The following is a 16,260-nucleotide window of genomic DNA, read 5'->3' as shown; positions in this document are numbered from 1 at the left end:
GGTAGGCGCCTGCAATCCTTGCTACTTGGGAGGCTGAGGCAGTAGAATCACTTGAACTTGGGAGGCAGAGGTTGCAATGAGCTGAGATTGCGCCACTGTACTCCAGCCTGGGTGGCAGAGATAGACCTTGTCTCAAATAATATATATATATAATATATATATATATGCATGCATTACATTGATGTTATAAAAATAAATTTTCTAAAAAGACAGAAATCAATGCCAACTTCTGTTGAATGATCTTTAAGACTTAGATTTAAAATTGTGATTATCTCTTGAGGCAATGCAACCTCATTAATTTGGAACATAAAGAAATGTTACATTAATAGATTCAGATGGTACAATGTTTCTAATAAATTAAATTTCTCTAATAAAAAAAGTTGAGAGACTTTATGTCAGATAGGGAATTGCAATTATTTCCAATTATACACAATTTTGAACAAACAGAATTGCCTTCATAGGATTATACTGTATTCTAAATAAGGCACAGTAAATAGAAAATGCTTTGAAATAACAAACTGTCTAATGAGGGAGCCTTGCTTTGAATGTTCTTATTCAATTTGAATTCAATTGAGGAAAATTTGTTTTAAGATATAAACCCCAGGGAAAAGCAGATGGCAGTTTTGTAAAACTTTTTGTTATTGATTCAGAGGTGATCAAGAGAAATGAATTCAGGAAGCAGGGAGGAAAGAAAAGTAAAGAAAGAAGATGCAATTACTGAGAAAAAAGGCCATTTAGTAAATCTGAAGAGTATTTACAAAGTTGATTTTGCAATAAGCTCACTTTGAAAAATTGTGGTGTGTCAGCAATTTCCAGACTGTGGGAAACTCTCCAGGACTCCCCTCCCCTGCCAAAAAAGGACCCTGATCTTTCATCTCTTCAACAAATAAACCTCAAGGCAAAAAAGAGAGAGAGAGAAAGAAAAAGAGAAACGAAAGGGGGATCTGCAGATTGAAAGAGATTTAAAAAACACATCATCCTACTGTAAAGTATGGACATTATTTGGATTGGGTTCAAACAAGCTATATATAAATGATGACATAAGATAATTAGAAATTGGAACACTGGATATTTGGTGATATCAAAGAATTATTGTTAATTTTTTCAGGTAAGATGATGATACAGTGATTATGTTTAATAAAACCAGAGTTCTTTTTTTTCAGACATATATACAGAATGCTAGGAAGTCTGGGATTTTGTTTCAAATCGTCCAAGAGGACAGAGTAGACGGAGGTGTGCATGGTGCAAGACTGGACATGGGTTAGTAGTTGTTAGGTATGAGTGACAGGCACAGGAAGGTTCATTATACTGTTTTTCTACTGTGTGTGTTTGAAATACTCTATAATAAAGCTTTAAAAAAAACAGAGTATGGCTTTTTAGTTTGTATATTGATCTGTTTTAATCTTTTGTTTGAGATTCTGGATATGCTTTTAGGCATCTGGTGACTCTCCAGAGCATCTATGTGAGATACCACTGACCTGTGAAGCTGGAGGTTTGGCAATGACCAGAAGTCAATTGAAAACAAAAAAAGATGTCAGAGTACAACTATTCCGTGGCATGGTGGAGAGACATTAAGGTGGCTCCGAATGATCTCTGCCTCCTGGTGCTCATGCCTTTGTGTAATTCCCTCCCCTTGAAGTGTATGTGGGACCTGTGCCTTGCTTCTAACCAGTAGAATATGGGAAAGGTGGTAGACGTTATTCCATGATTATGTTACATTATAAGACTCCATCTTGGCTGGGCGTGGTGGCTCACACTTGTAATCCCAGCACTTTGGGAGGCAGAGGCGGGTGGATCACCTGAGGTCAGAAGTTTGAGACCAGCCTGGCGAACATGGTGAAACCCCGTATCTACTAAAAATACAAAAAAAATTAGCCTGGCGTGGTGACAGACACTTGTAATTCTAGCTACTTGGGAAGCTGAGGCAGGAGAATCTCTCGAACCTGGGAGGCGGAGGTTGCAGTGAGCCGAGATCACACCACTGCATTCCAGCCTGGGCAACAAGAATGAAACTTTATCTCAAAAAAAAAAAAAAAAAAAAAAAGAGAGAGAGAGAAAAGAAAAGAAAAGAAAAAGAGTCCATCTTGCTAACAGACTCACTCTCTTTCTGCACTGGTGGCTTTGAAGAAGCAAGCTGCCATGTTGTGAAAGGGCCTATGGAGAGGGCCACATGGCAAGGACCTGCAGGTGGCCTCTAGGAGCTGAGGGTGGCCTCTGGTCGACAACTGGTAAGAAGCTGAGCCCTTGATCTTACAGTCACAAGGAAATAAATTCTGGTAACAACCTGAGTGAGCCTGGAAGCAGATCTAACACCAGTCAACCTCCAGATGAGAACTGAGCCTGGGGTGACACCTTAAATGCAGTCTGTGAGACTCATGACGTTTGCTCTTCAAAAGACATTTTTACAAAAATGAAAAGGTGAGTCATGGACTGGGAGAAAATATTTGTGAAATATAGGACTTGTATCTAGAATATATGAAGAACTCTCAAAACTCAGTAAGATGAACAACCCACCACTCAGTTAAATAAAGCAAAAATATTGAACAGACATTTCACCAAAGAAAATAAATACAAGGATGGCAAATAAACACAAGAGAAGATCCTCAATAACATTAGTCATTAGGGAAATACAAATGAAAACCACAATGAGATAACATTTCATACACACTAGAATGGCTAAAAAATGTTTTTTAATTGACCATACCAAGTGATGGTGAGAATGCAGAGCAACTGGAACGCTAATAAACTGCAGATAGGAATTTAAAGTGGTACAATCGCTTTGGAAAGCAGTTTGGCAGTTGGTTAAAAAGTTAAACACACATCTGCCGTACAGCCAAACAGGAGGCAATCACCAACCACGTTACGTTTAAATTCACACTATTGTGGGGTATGTTAGGCGTTTCTTGGTATTTGCTTCAGATTCAAGCAACAATAAAAGGGTGATTGATCATCTTTGATTATGGCTATTAACAAGGCTTGGATTGTGGCTATTTTAAGGCATTTAAACTGTACCTTAGAAATACATACAATTCACAAAACATATGTATTTCATTTAATCTTTGCATCAACCCTATGAGGTAGTCAGGTGAAAGTAGACTTATCATTTCATGGAGGGGCAAATGGAGGCTCAGCGAAGTTAAGCAGCTTACCGAATGTCATACAACCAATTTACCATGATATTTGAGTGCAAATCAAACTCACCACTCTTTCTTCTACCTTGTTGACACCTGCTAGAAAACTACATGCTGATATGAATTATTGTCTTTAAAACAAAACAGAAACTATTATTAAACACCCAGTAATTATTGCAACTAGTACTGTTTTTTGTACAACTGATGTGCGAAAAAGGTGGCACAAGTTAAGCTTTTAAAATCTTACAGTTACATACTTATTGTATATACTATTTAGTTTTATATAAACTTTGCAATTACCTTCTGCTTATCACTAGCCAGTGATACTAGCTAATGATGCCATTTTCTGTAAATGATTGTGATTGATGTTTGCTTTTTAAAATACGTTAAAGTTTTAGAACAGAGAGTATATATAAAGAAAACGTATTCAGTAAATTACATCACAGATGGTACATGAATAAGGCAGATTCATTAAGGCGGCTCTTGAAAAATGTAGTCAGGGAAATTCTACACACTGTGGAAACAGATAATACAAACTTCCTTTTTGAAAAGGAAAATAGAAAATCAGAACCAAGATTCCCTTTTAAAAAAGTCAGTTTAAGACCGGGTACAGTGGCTCATGCCTGTAATCCCAGCACTTTGGGAAGCTAAGGTGGGTAGATGGCTCAAGCCCAGGAGTTTGAGACCAGCCTGGGCAACATAGCGAAACCCCATCTCTACAAAACATACAAAAAATAGCCAGGCATGGTGGCACATGCCTGTGGTCCAAGCTACTTGGGAGGTTGAAGTGGGAGGATCAATCACTTGAGCCTGGAAGGTTAAGACTGCAGTGAGCTGTGATCACACCACTGCATTCCAGCCTGGGTGACAGAGCGAGACCCTGTCTCAAAAAAAAAAAAAAAAAAAAAAAGCAAAGCAAAGAAAAGAAAAGAAAGAAAAAGAAAAAGAAAAGAAAGGAAAAGGCAGTTTTAATGAAAAGGAGCCTATGAAACAATCTCCCAGACTTTTCCTTTATGTCAAGACAGAGGATTGATTCTCCATGCATCAGAATACATACAGCACCGTGTATGCGCATAGCTCCACAGCTGGACTAGCTAAGACCAAAGGTGCCAATTCTGATTGCTTTTTCACTTTATTCTGCTCTTTCTCTTGAAGTTTCATCACCCTTGTGACCTCACAAACAAGGTCAAAAAGCTAAGAGGTATGGGCAGAGTTTGTCATTACCCCAGCCCCTGTTTGGGCAGTTCTAAATTTGTAAAACACATTTTAGGCGATTATATTATGTCAAAAAATATGGCTAGTGTAGGAGATGGTAAGAGAGTCCAGTTATAGCTATAATCTAGGCCAGGCACAGTGGCTCCTGCCTGTAATCCCAGTACTTTGGGAGGCTGAGATGGGCAGATCACTTGAGGCCAGGAGTTCAAGACCAGCCTGGTCAACGTGGCGAAAGCAGCTCCACTGAAAATACAAAAGAAAAAAAAAAAAAAACTATAATCTTGAAGAGCATTATCAAATACCAAATTCTGCTATGTTTTGTCTTTTTTGAGGGCACGCTCAAGACAGTGCCACAAACAGGTAAATTGCTTACGACTCTTGAAACCAAACCCTTCTTGAAACTCTTGAAAGCAAACCCTTCTTGACCAAACCCTTCTTGAAATTCTTGACCAAACCCTTCAAAAAAGTAACGTTTTTCTTCTTTTCTTAAATGGTAATCAAACAGCAAGATTCTTAAAAATTCTCTGAACTTTTCTGCTAACAGTACAATGCTCCAACAATTACGATATTGGATAATCTCCCTGCCACTCCTTCTAACCACTGCCAACAGTTGCTCTTATGCAGTGGTACTCAAAGTGTGGTCCCAGGACTAGTAGCAGCAGCAGCATCACCTGGGAACACACCACCACGCCAGGCTAATTTTTGTATTTTTAGTAGACATAGGGTTTCACCATGTTGGCCAGGCTGGTCTTGAACTCCTGACCTCAAGTGATCTACTCGCGTCGGCCTCCCAAAGTGCTGGGATTACAGGCATGAGCCACCGCACCCGGCCTGATATTTGAAGTTCTAAATAAAGAAATTTCCAACAGAAGTACCCTGGCTAGGTACTCATCAACATCACGGATTTTCTTATATAATTTCCCAGAGTTATCACCTAAGGTTAGGGGGCAGAATTTCTCTTCTAAAGATCAGGAGTTCATCTTTGTTCCATCTCACTCCCCCTCTAATGACCTGTATTCCACAGAATCCACCACACGGTTATTTCAAAATACACCACCATCTTATTACTGCTTAAACTGCTTGGCAGTAGGCAACGCACATGTGCCCAATTTCACCCAGTTAGCTTGATACCAGCTCAAAATACCAGAACAAACTCTTTCTGCTTCTATTTCCAGAGGAAGAACTACTTCTCTTGTCCCAAACTGTCTTTCTTTTTTTTTTTTTTTTTTTTTTTTGATATGGAGTTTCATTCTTGTTGCCCAGGCTAGAGTACAGCAGCTCGATCTCAGCTCACTGCAACCTCTGCCTCCCAGATACAAGCAATTCTCCTGCCTCAGCCTCCCAAGTAGCTGGGACTACAGACATGCACCACCACACCTGGCTAATTTTATATTTTTAGTAGAAACAGGGATTCATCATGTTGGCCAAGGTGGTCTCAAACTCCTGACTTCAGGTGATTCGCTTGCCTCCAAATTTTCATTCATTCACTCACAAAATATTTATTGAGCACACAGTATGCAACAAGTGTTTCTCTAGATACTGATAAAACAGTAGTGAGCATGGCATAGTCCTGCCACTACAGAAGATCACAGCTACTGTCTGTCTGAGCATGTTTTCACTTAGCTCCATGGCCTGCTGTGGACCATGATTCATAAGAGAGTTTGTTGCGGTAGGCAAAGCAGGGGTTTGAGGCGAAATGGACTTGGGGGTCAAATCCCAGCTCTACCCAGTCAGCTAGGACATCTGACAAGTTACTTTTCAGTTCTGTAAGTCTCCTTTGCCTCCTCTTCAGAAAGGATACAATAATAGTTATCTCATATGGTCTTTGCAAAGAATACACAGCATCACATTGAGCAGATATATACAGATATATAGTAAGTTCTACTTCCCTTTCCTTTCCCTAGAAAGGTAGAGGCCCTTTCAGTTTGGGCCTGATGCTCATCCTTTAACTTTAGGTCAAGTCTGTTTTCTTCATGACCACCTGGACTTTTTTTTTTTTTTTTTTTTTTTGAAACGGAGTCTTGCACTGTTGCCTAGGCTGGAGTGCAGTGGTACGATCTCGGCTCACTGCAACCTCTGCCTCCCGGGTTCAAGCGCTTCTCCTGCCTCAGACTCCTGAGTAGCTGGGATTACAGGCATGTGCCACCATGCCTGGCTAATTTTTTGTATTTTTAGTAGAGACGAGGTTTCACCATGTTGGCCAGGCTGGTCTCTAACTCCTGACCTCAGGCGATCTGCCCACCTCGGCCTCCCAAAGTACTAGAGTTACAGGCATGAGCCACCATGCCCGGCTGGCCACCTGGACTTTTCTTTGGCATCCCTTGGATATATTGCTTGGTTGGTATTTCTGTGTGTGGTCTCCAGACCACTAACTTTAGAATCACCCTGACTGTCTGTTTAAAATGCAGATGCCTTGCCTGGGCCCATCCCAGATTTGGGAAGAAGGGAATGAAACAGGAAATCTACTTGTTTAACAAGCTTACCAGGTGATTCTTTGTACACTGAAGCCTGGGAACAACAGCTTTGGCTGCTCTGTACTACCTCCCCAACCTTGTTTTGCCTTTTTCAAAAGCAACTCACACAAAAGCTTCCTAACTCTGCCTACTCTGCTTCTCACTTCACTCTATTGAAGGCTATTCTTATAGGAAGCACAGTGTCATGGTTGAGAGGTCAAGCTCTAAGACAAATAGGTTTGAGACCAAATCCCAACTTTACCACTTACCAATGGTTCTCCCAGTGTGATCCCTGGAGCAGTAGCATCACCTGGAAACTTGTTAGAGATGTAACTTCTTGGGCCCCACCCTAGTTGGACCGAATCAGAAACTCTAGGAGTGGAGCCCACCCATTTGGGTTTTAAGAAGCCCTCCAGCAGATTCTAATGCAGGCTCCAGTGTGAACCACTGCCATTTACTAGTGAATGACCTTGTGCAGATTCACAACTTCTCTAAGCTTTCATTTCCTCCTCTGTGAAATACTAAAACTACTAATCACACAGAGTTGTGATAGTGAAATGACATGATACATATAAAGACCTTAGTACATAGTAAGTACTTAATAAATATCCATTATTATTATTAGGCAAACTGTTCTTCATTCCATGGATTCTTTCAAGTTTGGGGGGTTTTTTTGGTTTTTTTGTTTGTTTGTTTGTTTGTTTGTTTGTTTGTTTGCAGTGGCAACTATAAACCATTGAGTTATGCCATGTTCTTTTTATTTTATTTTATTATTATTTTTTGAGACAGAGCCTCACTCTGTCACCCAGGCTGGAGCGCAATGGTGCGATCTCAGCTCACTGCAACCTCCACCTTCTTGGTTCAAGTGATTCTCTCACCTCTGCCTCCCAAGCAGCTGGGATTACAGGTGCCTGCCATCATGCCTGGCTAATTTTTGTATTTTTAGTAGAGATGGGGTTTCACCATGTTGGCCAGGCTGGTCTCGAACTCCTGACCTCAAGTGATCTGCCTGCCTCAGCCTCCCAAAGTGCTGGGATTACAGGCGTGAGCCACCGCACCCGGCCAAGTTATGCCATGTTAAATGGCTTAAAGTTTACCTGTTCAACTAGTCTTGTTTGTCACCCCATCCCAATCAACTAAAACAACACTCACTTACTCCTACACAGCTCTCTATTTCTGGGTCTTCACTATTCCCCTTCTACCTGCCTGCAATACCTTTGCATCTTCTGCCTACAGAGTCCAAATCTTACTTCTCTTAAAAGGTCTGTTCTGCTTCCTCCTGGAAGTCTTGCCTGATCACTTAGGCCAAATGAATCTGCCATTCTCTAAGAATCAATTATCATCTGTGTTGCAGGTTTTAACGCCTAAGCACCTGCATACATGCTATTAATGTTTTTTATTTCACATCTAGTTGTCTTGTCTCCTGAAAAACAGATGGTACCTTATAATTCTTTCCAAATCTCTTCCCTATCCATCCTCTGGCACAATGCTAAAGGGATGAATGAATGAACAAACTTCTATAGCACACCCCACTCTTTTTAAGGCACACTTGAAATTTTTTTTAAAAAATGCATACTTTAAAGAATGGTAATAATTATAGTAGCTTAGGTTTGTATATGCCTTCATGGTTTTAAAAATGCTTTGGAACTTTCAATGAATCTAGTTATCACAGAAACCTTGTGAGATAGGTATTGTTGTCCCTGTTTTGAGGAAACAGATTGAGATCTTTCTAGTGATTTGCCCAAGGCTGTAGAACTAACAAGTGACAAAGCCGGGGCTCAAACTCCCCGTATTCTGATGCATCTTTTTCTTGGCTCCTTTGGTTGGTCTGGTTTATCACTGCTAGTGTTTACCCTTCTTTACCCTTGCACTGTGTTATAATCTCTAAGTTCAACTCTCTGCTTGAAAGCAAGTGCTGCTCCTTAATGATGGGCCTTTCTGATACTTTTTTTTTTTTTTTTTTTTTGAGATGGAGTCTTGCTCTGTCGCCCAGGCTGGAGTGCAGTGGCACAATCTTGGCTCACTGCAATCGCCACCTCCCGGCTTCAAGCGGTCCTCCCACCTCAGCCTCCCAAAGTGAGTAGCTGGTACTACAGGCGTGTGCCACCACACCTGGCTAATTTTTGTATTTTTAGTAGAGATGGGGTTTCACCATGTTGGCCAGGCTGGTCTCGAACTCCTGACCTCAAGGTGATCCACCCACCTCAGTCACCCAAAGTGCTGGGATCACAGGCATGACGCTCTCGGCCCCTTTCTGATACTTTAAATGTCAAGACAGGACCCATTTGAGAAAAAAAAGGTACAGCCTCACCTGGTGTTCCTAAGCGGGCCTGAGCAATGGTCAGTTTTTCATGGGGTGCTCGACACTGGCAGTTGGTTTCATCAGCAAATGGGGCAGGTGCGGTCAGGGTCTAGAAGGGAGAAAAAGAAAGGGAATACAGTCTGACGAACTTTCCTTTGGCACTAACTTGCTCTGAAGTTTTATTCCTGTTGGCTACACAGGTGTGATTAAGAAGTCAAATATATCCGCTGAGTCTTTCAGAGCAATACTGTACTGTTAGACATAAAAATAGGGCATCATCACTGAAACCTTTTTGTATGTTTTTTACGGACGCTTCAGAAATAACAAAAGCTCTTCAGTGTCTATAGTATGCCAGGTACTAGATGAGATACTCTGCTGTTATCTCTTTTAGGTTTCACAGCCCCCTGTGATGAATAGATACTTCTATCCTTCTAGAGCATAGGATAATACTATCCCTATTTCACAAAAAGGAAACTGAGGCTCATTAGGGTTAAGAAATATGCCAAGTCATGCCCTTGGAAAGTCACAATGCCCAGCTTCGAACATTTCACAACCAACGAGGGTAGTCTTCAAACATTTAGACTCACCCACACCCAAGAGACTCGGCTGGAAAGAATGCCATACTCAGAAGCGTGGTGCGATATCTCCTATATTTCACACACACCAGCTTGGCCAATGACAAACTCTGATGTCTCTTTCAATGCAAAGGCCAAAGCTGTTATCTGAGCCTTGGGAAGGCTTAAAAGCTCAGTAATTCGGGCAGGCTGCAGATGACTGCTACTGTGGTAGCTTCAACAGCGACCAGCGGCTAGAGGCCCCGCCCCAGGCAGCTCGGACTGGGGCTCTGGGGAACGCTGTGAGAAAGATGTAGTCACTTGGAAGCCTGCCCAGAAAGTGGCCCTGCATTTTTTAGCCAGCCTCTTAAAATGAAAACCTCACTCTCTCCAGACAAAGCAAGCGGTGTTTTTGTAAACAAGGCAAATGCAATCCAGAGTTGTCCATTCGTAGTCTGAACTGTGCTGTGATCGCAGTCACCACTACATCATCTTTGTAATTTTTAAAGCTAAAGTGGATTAGTCACAGTAAACATTATTCACAGCGCTGTATGAATTGTTTCTTAGAGATGGAGACAGGTTAAGATGTGTTCCTTAACCTGGGGACACTAGACTGAAGAATGATCTATACATTTGGACAGGGGCTGTGACTCACTTCTGCCATTTATTTATGCATTTGCTCACTCATTCAAATATGTGACAGGCACTATCTTGGAATCTGGGGATAGAAGTAGGGATAAGACCAATAATCCCTGCCCTTGGGGAGCCCCCATTCTCTGCACTGACGAGAACTGATCCCTCCCCATCCCCATCCCCTCTCCCCATTGCAGTCCCTTCCACCCTAGAAGCTCAATGTTGTCTGGAGGCCTGCCAGTTATCTGAGATTTTCTTGGCTCTCACTTTCTCCTTCAGGGCTCTGGAAGCAAACCAAGACTTGGGACAAGGATTCAGGAAACTTGGGTTCACTATTGGTTCTTTTTCAGATACATTATGGTGACCTCATAGGCTATGGTAGACCACAGTGGCATTTGTAATGTGGCAAAGGGGTGCAGTGAAAAGAACAAAAACTCTGTAGCCACAAACCCAGGGTTCAGATCCCCTCTCCAGCACTTACTGGCCATGTATTTTAATTTGGCTCTTCTGGTTGAAGGGAACTGACACTCACTAACATTAGCTCAAAGGATGGAGGATTTCTTTTAAGACTACCCTGGAACTAAAACTAGAAAAGGAGGAAAGGGCAGAATGTGGCCCCGGAGAGAGTGCTCTGCACCAGCCTGGCTGCTCTCTGCACATGATCCTTTCTGTCCCACCCCCATTGACTCCATTTCCTTCCACTACATTAAAGCCACTGCTTGCTTTCCACTGCCTCACAGCTTCAGCTCTAATAGGCCGGCCCATCATGGCCTCCTCAGCCTCTCTTCACAACACTCATTTAACAACTTTCCATTGTGCCTTTCAGCCCTAGCCTCCTACCAACTTATTGCCTCTTTCCATGTTTCCTAATTCAAATTCCTAAGGGAGAATCTGATTGGCCAAATTCATCTTTTCAAATCAGGTCTTAACCAGGATTAGCTGGCATTGGGTCAGGTGCCCACCCTGGGGCCCAACAGATGTGGTGAGGAAAGTCATGGGTGGCCCACCGCTACCACTTCAGAAGGAGCTATACTTGAGGCAGGAAATATTTTTGACTTTGTGTGCTTAAAAGCAAGTTCCTTAACTTATTTGAACCTCAGTTTCACCTGTAAAATGGGCTATTCATCTTGCAAGGCTGTTGTGAAAAGCAGAGATAATATGTGTAACATACCTGGTACTTAATAAACTGTAGCTATTTTAACTGCTATTATTATTCACTATTAAATATAATATGATATAATAATAGATAATATAGTTACCCATAGAAACAAGCAAATTGACTTGTTTTTATTTACTTTATTTATTTTTTTGAGACGGAGTCTCACTCTGTCTCCCAGGTTGGAGTGCAGTGGTGTGATGTCACCTCACTGCCACATCCCTCTCCTGGGTTCAAGTGATTCTCCTGCCTCAGCCTCCCAAGTAGCTGGGACTACAGGTATGCACTACCACACCCGGCCGCAAACTGACTTATGAATGGACTTTTAGCACACAACCCAACTGGGTAAATGGACTGGCAAGTGGGATTAGCTCATATTAATGATTCATTACCTGTTAATATATGTGCACAATGAACCTTTTTCACATGACCTAAAATAAATTACTATTTGGAGATCTTGTATGCGCTAGTCACAAAGTTTATTAAAGAGGAGATAGTGTTGCCATTTTCCAAGAACGGTGTGTTCTTGAGGGTATGAAATCTGTTAATAAAAACAGGGATAGGGAAAGTTGTAAAGCAACAATAGTTACTCAAAGGGGAAGAAAAGGTTTATATGCACTGTGCATTTCGTTCTTAATTATTATGGCCTAGAAGTAGGAAAGAAGGAGAAACAAAGAGATGGAAGGCAGAGAGAATGCCTAAGCGTGTGAATGTGTTTGTGTTTGCATGTGTGCAGAGGTGACTATCTTTAACAGCAGTTGATATGAAGAAGAGCTATTTCTTGTTATGTATAAAGCAATGTGCTCAGAATGGGGAGAATGCAAAAAAAAAAAAATGAGCCACAGCCTTGCTCTCCAGAACATTGCTTTCTAAAGCACAGCAGGATACTTCTAGAGTTGATCAAGCTCTGCATTCAGGAAGACTTTGGTTAAGGCCCAGCTACTACCAAGCAGCCCTGTGACCTGAGACAAAATTTTGTCAGTCCAAACACCCCAGATTACAATTAAAAAAAAAAAAAAAAAAAAAAAAACTCTTTCTCTGAGCCAGAACAAATCATTTGCTTTATAAAAAATTCTATGCTCCTTAGGTTCTGCCTCTTCCATATACTAGAGCCACATCAACTTCAGGACAATGTGAGTAAGATAGAGGCTTCTGGGAGGGGCAGGGACTGAGCTAACTTCACCATTTACCAAAGCTGAAATGCTTCCAGGGATCCTCTGGTGTAGACCCTACATAAAACTGAGGCCTGATAACATAAAGTAATAGCTAAATCTTTGCGTACCTACTTAGTGCCATGTATCCATCGATATACTAAGCACTTTAAATGTATTTGCTCATTTAATTTGTACAACACCTCTGTGAGGTAGATATTATCGTCACCGAACCAGTTTTCAAGGTGACGCCAAGTGACAGCAAGAAGCAACAGCAGTGGTAGATCCCTCAAACTCAGTTACCTTTTTGGCTCCCTGTGAGCTGAGGAAACCCTCAGGATTTTTAGACTATAAGGATGGAGAAACCTCAAAAAGGAGATACATGATTTCCTGATAGAGAAGGGGGTACTCAAATAATTAACTGAAGAAATAAAAACATGTAACCATATTTTTGCCCAGACTTAGTGAAGCGGGTCAAATGACTTACTTGTAGTTATTTGCAAGCCTCAGGTTAGATTATAAATCAGCCAGATCACATTTTGTAGTGTGTATTAGCACATGATATATGTTTAATATGATGCTAGCTGTTTGGAGGGTAGAGAAATGGAGGAGAGAGATAAGAAAGGAACAGAATTGGCTTTGCAGCAGCAATCTTCTAAAATGAAGAATGACCCTTTTAGAATGGGAGAAGGTATTAGTTTGAAAAGGCATGTTCAGTTTTCAATAATTTCATATTTGGGGAAACCACTACTCTTTTGAGCATGAAAATAATAGAAACTAAGCTTCTGAACTGGTGAAGATCATCAGAAGACAAGACTATGCCCCTCTAGAGAGCCATATTCCAAATTTGGGGTTCGGTTGGCACATGAGATTTTTATGTTTAGCAGAAGACAGCAAGGATCATAAAGGGTTAAGAAGTCCTGGCCCAGTGCCCTGAACCTCACATATGCAAGGGCCTTGCCAGACCACAGACTTGGAGCTAGATTGCAATAAAACTTCTTTCTACCTAATTGAAGATTTCAGAATACTCAGTCATTACAAGGTGAATATGTTACCTATTTGTCACACAAGTTCTGGTTATATAAACTATGCCACAGAATCATACCAAAGCCACATTTCATCAGGCTTTTAAAGAAGACATTATATGTTGGGCATTTCATGTATAGAATCCCTTCAGTTGGATATTGTCAAATATTTACTTAAAACAAAAGCTATAAGGTACTGGACAATGGACAATGCAAATATTACTTAAGTGAAAAAAAATGGTTGCTAGAATCTGCATTTATGCAATGTACATCACTGACTGACAACTGGACCAATCAGACAACAAGCTAATCAACCAATCAGAACTTAGCACAGTACTACTGATGGTGATAGGCCAACCGCAGAGTTGCTTGTTTAAGTGAAGCTATTCTTAACTCCAGTGGGGCAATCCTGTCAGACGGCCTGAGTTCATATCCTACCTCCATTATTTAATATCCCTTTCCCTATTTTTACATTTGATTTTTAGCAAATTGCTGGTTCTTAACCTCTCAAGCCTTAGTATCCTTGTCTATGAAAGGAGGATAAGCTGTTGTGAGGATTAACTAAAAGAATATGTGGATAATAAATATCTTCCCTTTTGCCTCTCCAGAATCCACTCTCTTTCTACCCTTCTCTATGCTTTTCCTCTACTCTTTTCTGTATGGCTTCCCCAATGACTGCACCAATGGGATCTCTGCCTCCTGCTTCCAGTTGGATTGGGAAGTGTGCGAAACAGTGGAGGGCAGGACAAGAGTGAGTTCAGGGTATTTGTCTCCCTGGCTTCCTCTCTGCTAGGAAGCAGTGTGTTGGTTCTGTCCTTTTACCAAAATTCGTAGCTTCTGTGAGGGGGCCCTCTTTATAGAGCTGTCTGTGTGAGGTTCTGGTAACCACACTCACCCCTTACCCCTACCAGTCTGGGGGATGGCAACTCCCCATTGTTTCTAGGCCAAGGATACTATACTATTCCTTGAGGTTTCCTTAAACCCTGCCCATACCTTTATAACTACTACCTTTATTAAACTCTCTTTAAATTTCACCTTTAGAGTGAGCCATCTGTGTCTTGACAGAGCCTTGGTTAATACAGTGTCTATAACAGTTTGTCAGGCTCCAACATTAGCTAGAAAATGCTGATGAGGTATGTTAGAAGCACAGAAATCAATTGAAAAGTGAATTACCCAGAGTAACTAAAGTTATAACCATCTCAAGAATGTCTCTAGTAGAAAAGAATTTTACAAAAGATAAGAACAGGACTTCAGAAAGAATCTACTTCTTCCAGGTAGGCCTTTTGCTATGAAACTCATCAGCTTTAGAACCACAAATTCAGAATTACAAAAAGACGTCACAAAATCTCATCCAGCAGCCTCATACTGTTAGGTTTATATTTACTTGTTTCTGAACATATTTTTAAAGCCTTATTTATTATGGAATCAGAATATTTTGTCTTTTGAAGATGGAGAGGACAGAAAAAAATAGATAATATAGTTGACCATGGGCCCAACACACACGAATCACTGGATTCTTAGACTGTGTCATTGATTATATAGACTCTTAAATCAGGCAGCTGGTGCAAAGTCGTCACCAATAAATGTCACTGGAGAGAAGAAAAAAGAGGCCCAGTATGTGGTTCAGCACCAAGAAATATCCATTTTTTTCATTTAGTTATGTATGGTATGCACATGTTATAAGTAACAGGCACTATTGAAAACAGCAAGACAGATACGTATGTACTGACAGAGAATGATATCTAAGACATTTTGTTGAACGCAAAAAGCAAGTCACAAAGCAATATGTATAATATGTATGTATACATGCTATCTAGTATGATGTCATTTATAGTAAAAAGAGAGAGAAGGGGGAAGAGAGAGAAAAAGAAGAGAGAGGTAATTGTGTAGAAATAGCTTAGGGCTGGGCGCAGTGGCTCACGTCTGTAATCCCAGCACTTTGGGAGGCTGAGGTGGGTGGATCTCCTGAGGTCAGGAGTTCAAGACCAGCCTGGCCAACATGGTGAAACCCCATTTCTACTAAAAATACAAAAATTAGCTGAGTCTGATGGTACATGCCTGTAATCCCAGCTACTCGGAAGGCTGAGGCAGGATAATTGCTTGAACCTGGGAGGCGGAGGTTGCAGTGAGCTGAGATCATGCCACTGCACTCCAGCCTGGGCGACAAGAGTGAAACTGTCTCAAAAAAAAAAAAAAAGAAAAAAGAAAAAGAAATAGTTTAGAACTGTGCTAATATGGTAGCCATTAGTCACATGTGGCTATTTAAATTCAAATTATAATTAATTAAAATTAAATAAAATTAAAAGCAGTTTGTCATTCACATTAGCCACATTTCAGGTGCTCAACAACCCATATGACTACTGGGTACTGGGTACAATATTGGGCAGTGCAGATATAGAACATTTCTATCATCACAGAAAGTTCTACTGGACAGCACTGGACTTGAATGATACACATTGAATTGTTAATTGGGGTTACCTCTTCGGAAGAAGATAATATTTTGGGAGAAGAGATGAAGGGATTTCATTGTTTATTCCATATATGTCTGTCATTCTGTTTTATTTTTAAAATGAGAATGCATTCATGCAATGTTCATAATGCAAAAATGAATTTAAAGAAATATCTCCTCTTCTTTAAATT

General features: G+C 40.8%; 1 protein-coding gene across 4 annotated transcripts in view; it reads right to left on the bottom strand.

Annotated features, from left to right (window-relative positions):
- LOC105478244 (phosphate cytidylyltransferase 1B, choline) overlaps positions 1-16,260 on the bottom strand; it is a 114,592-nt gene that overhangs the window by 51,494 nt on the left and 46,838 nt on the right. For all 4 annotated transcript variants that reach the window (XM_011735379.2, XM_011735377.3, XM_011735378.3 and 1 more), the window contains exon 2: positions 9,111-9,210. In XM_011735379.2, the coding sequence (XP_011733681.1) occupies positions 9,111-9,210 (100 nt within the window). The remainder of the gene's footprint in view (positions 1-9,110; positions 9,211-16,260) is intronic.

The sequence above is a fragment of the Macaca nemestrina genome, chromosome X (assembly GCF_043159975.1).
Source record: "Macaca nemestrina isolate mMacNem1 chromosome X, mMacNem.hap1, whole genome shotgun sequence".
Taxonomy (NCBI): domain Eukaryota; kingdom Metazoa; phylum Chordata; class Mammalia; order Primates; family Cercopithecidae; genus Macaca; species Macaca nemestrina.
Note: the sequence above shows the minus strand (reverse complement) of the source record. Positions and strands in the feature narration are given on the sequence as shown.